Genomic DNA, 5,374 nt, shown 5'->3' on the forward strand with positions numbered 1-5,374 from the left:
AAAAAAAAAAAAAAAAAAGGCATTGACCCATGTCACTTTTGTTTTGTCTTATTTATTTCACTGTACATAAATTTTATTTAAATAAAATGCATTAAAAAAGATGTTAACATGGGGAAGCAAGGTGAAGGTTATGTAGGAACTCTATTTTCACAACATTTTTAATGTCTGGAATGAGCTCAAAATAAAAATTAAAAATAAATAAACATTAGATGGGAATAGGGAGCATATGAGCCTTTCAGTGCATGTCCAGGGCACTTGGTAATTTAGTCCAAAGGCATATACTGGAGACCAGGTAACTTTAAGGATCTCTGTTAGGCAAGAAGTTTCAGAAGGAGAGAAAATTACATTCTGAAAAACAAGCAGTGTTTCAGGGAAGGAAGAAGAAACCTAATTCTCTTAGCTACTGCTGCTGACAGAAACACCACAAGTAGGTCATTTTAAAGAACAAATTTATTTTTCACAATTCAGGAGGCTAGAAGTCTGAATTCAAGTTGTGGCTTTTGTGGAGGTCCTTCCTTGTCTATTTCAGCCTCTAGTAGCTGGCAATCTTTGGAGTTCTTGGGCCTGCATGGTCCTCTGACACAGTCTCTCTCCCTTCCGCCCCCCAACCCCCTTCTGCCTTGAATATGCTTGCCCCTGTATCTAATCTGTTTTTAATAACTCAGAAGTGATTAGGTTTAGGACACATCTTACACTGATAGGGCCTCACTAACATATCAGAGAAAATCCTATTCCCCAAAGGGATTACATCCACAGGTATAGGGGTTAGGATTCCAACACATACTTTTTTGGGGACACAATTCAATCCCTAACACTCATGCACCTTGAACTTGACTTTTGGATGTTCAGCTTTAATTCTTTCCTCCCTTGGAGATTGGTATAACTGGATTACGAGAAATGAATCATGAGTGACCAGGTCATTAAAGGGTCACCTGCTTAACTTCTCTTCCACAAGGGGAAGGGAAGTCAGGAAGACTGGGCATCCTGCACTATCTCAGTGTCCCAGGGAAGGGTTGAGGTCACCACTGTTCAGGGCCAAAATCTGTCCTAATTTCACAGGTTTTGCAGGGGACAGAGAACTGGAGTCACTGACACCTCACATCCACACCCTTGGTTGGTGTTATACACATGGTCATAAACCCAAAAACCCACTGCTTTTGAGTTGATTATGACTCATAGCGACCCTATAGGACAAAGTGGAACTACCCCATAGAGTTTCCAAGGTTGTATATCTTTACAAAAGCACGCTGCCACATCTTTCTCCCAAGGAGTGGCTGGTGGTTCAAACTGCTGACCTTTCAGTTAGCAGCAGAGCTCTTTAACCACTGTGCCACCAGGGCTCCTTCACATGGTCATTGTTGTTGTTGTTGTTATGTGCCGTTGAATCGGACCCGACTCATAGTGACCCCTCTTTGGGTTTCCGAGGCAGTATCACTACGGAAGTAGATTGCCCCATCTTCCTTCCGAGGAGTGGCTGGTGGATTTGAACCGCCAGCCTTCTGGTTAGCAGTCAAGTGCCTTAGGCACTATGCTACCAGAGCTCCCTCACATGGTCATAGTGTCACATAAGCACAATCACACATCCACTCTTCTAATTGTGTGACAAAACATAGCCACACAATCACAGAACCCCAACCACTTATACACAGTCACAATTTACATCCACTAAGAAGGAGCTCAGGAGCTCTGGTAGTGTAGTGCCTAAGGTACTTGACTGCTAACCAGAAGGCTGGCAGTTCAAACCCACCAGCCACTCCCCGGAAGGAAGGTTGAGCAATCTACTGCTGTAGTGATAATTGCCTCGGAAACCCAAGGAGGGGTCCATATGAGTCGAATATGACTCAACGGTAGTGAGTAAGAAGACACACATGGTCACACCATCTGCTCACCACAATGACAGACAGTCACAGGCTCCCCAGACCAATATCTACAAATACCCTACACAGTCACAATCACATACCCACTATGGGGACACGCACCATCACTGGCACCCAGTCATAATGGAACATTCACTCTGGAAACATACAGTCACACTTGCAGAGGCAAGGACACCCCACACCCACACACTGTGTGCTACACAGTCACAGACCCCATTTCACACCCACCCCAAGGGACACAACGCACAGTTACTCACAACAGGGATACACAGGTCATAGGCATAAAACAGTTATCACAGAAGGTCACAGCATCACACACCACAACCATACACCTACCTTGGAGACATGCACAGATACCCACACCGGTCACACAATCACAACTACACTTACATCCGAAGAGACAAGACATGTAGTCACATCCACAACAGGGACACACGCAGTATCATCAAAGTCACAAGGACTGTGCACGCACAATCAGCGCCACACATGGCTCCACAAATGCAACCACACACACACACACACACGCCCTGTAGACAGGCAGTCACAACCGCACACTCAGGCACCCATACCCAGTAGCACAGACACAGCCACGCACACACGATCTGAATCGCGCATCCTCAGACTGTTCTCGCCAGCGTGCTCAATGGAGGCTCCAGACACGCCCCGTCCCCGCCCCGGACTCTCAGACCCCTCACCTTCTGCCTTCTCTTGGTCGCGTCCGGGTACCCGCCGAGCTAAGAATTTCGCCAAGACGTCAAGAGACGTGAAGTCGGGCCTCTGTGGACTCTGGGAAAGGTAGTCCAGCGCCAGCTCGGACATGGACAAGATGGTGTTCTCTCACTTTTGAGTCTGAGCTTGGCCAGTTTGATATCGCCCTCCAGAAGGCTTCAGAGATTGAGTTCCTACCCCAAACCTACCACCAGGCTTGAGATGATCTTCTGCCAAGGAAGGTCTACACATCCTGAGAGCCACATAATCACGGGAAGAGGCAGCTAAATTCGGAGAAAACATCCAAGAAAGAGTTGACCAAAAAGCCTTATGGGAAATGTAGTCTAAGGCCGTAAAAGCGGCGTTGCTGGCAATAGAAGGTAATCAAATACCAGCCTGGGCTTAGCCACGGTGACTGAGCAAGGCCATCTTCGCGGAGACTTCTGGGAGTGCTCGCTCCCCTTCCGAGTGCGCAAGCGCAGCGCACCGAGGGGACATTTTGGTCTTTGTCCACGGGTCAGTAAGGCCCCTGGGTCCACGTGGCGCGAAAGTAGGAGGTGGGACCTGGGCGTCTCGGGCCGGCCGGGACGGGTAGGCTGAAGGGGAGGATTCCCGATCTGGAGGGGCGCGGCGCGGGAGTGAGGGTGGGTTTAAGTCTCGAGTCTGTGTGGGGCGGGGGAGGAGGCCTCTGAGGAGGATCTAGTATGTGTGACCCTGAATTTGTCCACATGTTTCACCGGATGTTTTGGGGTTGTTGAGTAAATTGAGAGACTGGATGCAAAATTGAGTGTGGCTGCGCGTAAGAGGGAGATGTGAGAGACTAGTACTGAGGTGATAGCATCTGAGTTCAGTTGTCCAAAGTGCTGATTTTTGTAACCGTCCATCTTCCTGGAGCATCTATTTTACTTGAGGATTTGAAAGGGGGAAAAAAAAGCTAGGTGGTAAATAACTGATTTTTATATAAAAATGTATTTCTTTTAAATGGGGTAGAATGCAAAGAACTGTGATTTACTTTTAAAGAAGCAAGAGTATTTCAAAGGGATATTTTGTAACAGGTTGCCTGCTTCAGCTTGTCTCAAATCCCCTGGTCTCTGGGATACTTTAATAGGCTGCCAGGCGAAGTTCTAGATTAAACACTAGTTTTACACTTCGAGAAGCAATGTCATAAAGCGCAGAAAGCCCTGCTTTGGAAGTCAAAGTTTTGGGGTTCTAGTCAGGCCCAGTTACCTTAATTTTTGAAGAAAACGTTCTTGTTACAATGTTTATCCATGAGTCTGGACAGAGTCTAGGAGTCCTGATACCTAATGGAGTCGAGGTGTTACCAGGCCACATGGATTCTGTGAGGTAATGGAGAAAATTGCTTGTCTGCAAAGATACTTTTTCTAAGGAATTCACTTAACAGTCATCCTCCATGTAATTTTAATAAGAGAGTTAAGCAAAATCATAGAGTACCGGATTAATACATGGAAACCAATAGCCTTCGAATGTGTAAATGACCAGTCTCAGCAGAAGAAAACTGCTGCTTACAAAAGCAACAAAGAAGATAAATGAGAATTAAACTTAATATATGTAAACTATGAGAAGAGAACTTTAAAGTATTACCAAAGAGCCTAACAAGACACATATAAATGAACAAATACACAAATTTCAGTAGGAAGCCATCAAGAAATTGCATTCAGATTTAAGTAAATTTAATGTGTTCCTAATAAAAATAGTTTAGTTTTGTTTGTTTTTTTTTTCCTTTTGGGATTAGAAATACTATTTCTGTGATTCATATGGTAAAATAGACAATTTAGACTGGCCAATAAAATTCTGAAAAAGAAAAGTAGTTGGGATGTAGATGGGGGAAATCTAGCCATAACATTTTTTAAATATAAGATGTCAAAAATTAAAATAGTAATGGTATTGGTGTGAACAAAATCTATGAAGTGCAATTTGCCAGTACTTTAATAACTATACATATTTTTGACCCAGCTATCCCACATCTCGGGAGCTCTGGTAGTGCAGTGGTAAAGGCATTTGGCTGCTAACTTTGCAAAAGGTCGGTGGTTTGAACTCACCGGCCACTCCATGGGAGAAAAATGAGGCAGTTTGCTTCCATAACGATTTACGTACAGCTTTGGAAACCCTGTGGGGCAGTTCTACTGTGTCCTGTAGGGTGTCTGTGAGTCAGAATCAACTTGATAGCAGTGGGTTATCCCACATCTGGGAATTTATCCTATAGATATACCTGCATATTCAGGAAGTGATACAGGTATGAGGTTGTTCATTGCAGCAACGTTTGGGTAGGAGAGGACCTGAAACGATTCATACCCATCAATCAGTAGGAGATTGGTTTGGTATATCTATACAACAGACTAATACTCAGCTGTACAAAAGAATGAGAAGGAAACTGTTCGCTGACACCAAAATAACCCAAAAAATGTATTGTTAAGTGAAAAAAAAAAAAAAGGCAAAATGGTTTGTATAGTATGTTTCATTTGGAATGAGGGAGGGAAATAAGAATATATATTTGTATTTCCATTAAAAAACTCAAAAGATAACGCAAGAAACTATTAAAAGTGGCTATCTTGTGGGTATAGGGTACCGGGTAAATGTGAATACCTTTATTATTATTATTATTATTTTAAGCTAGACTGCTTGGGTTAACTCATTCTTCTGCCACTTGGTACCTTGGTAGATACTTAAACCTTATATCCCATTTTCTCATCTATTAGTATGGAAATAATACTGTTGTTTGAACAGATGAAGTTGATGAAATGTCTATGCAAGTCCTTTGCCCATTTTTT

The 5,374-nt window shown here is 43.7% G+C and overlaps 1 protein-coding gene across 1 annotated transcript in view; it reads right to left on the minus strand.

Annotated features, from left to right (window-relative positions):
• ZNF565 (zinc finger protein 565) overlaps window positions 1-2,696 on the minus strand; it is a 96,542-nt gene extending 93,846 nt beyond the window's left edge. The window contains exon 1 of the mRNA XM_042782821.1: window positions 2,447-2,696. Within this exon, the coding sequence (XP_042638755.1) occupies window positions 2,447-2,696 (250 nt within the window). The remainder of the gene's footprint in view (window positions 1-2,446) is intronic.
• Window positions 2,697-5,374: the final 2,678 nt, after the last annotated feature.

This window comes from Orycteropus afer, unplaced genomic scaffold (assembly GCF_000298275.1).
Source record: "Orycteropus afer afer isolate SDZICR_OR568_19922 unplaced genomic scaffold, OryAfe1.0 scaffold00476, whole genome shotgun sequence".
NCBI classification, from domain to species: Eukaryota; Metazoa; Chordata; class Mammalia; order Tubulidentata; family Orycteropodidae; genus Orycteropus; species Orycteropus afer.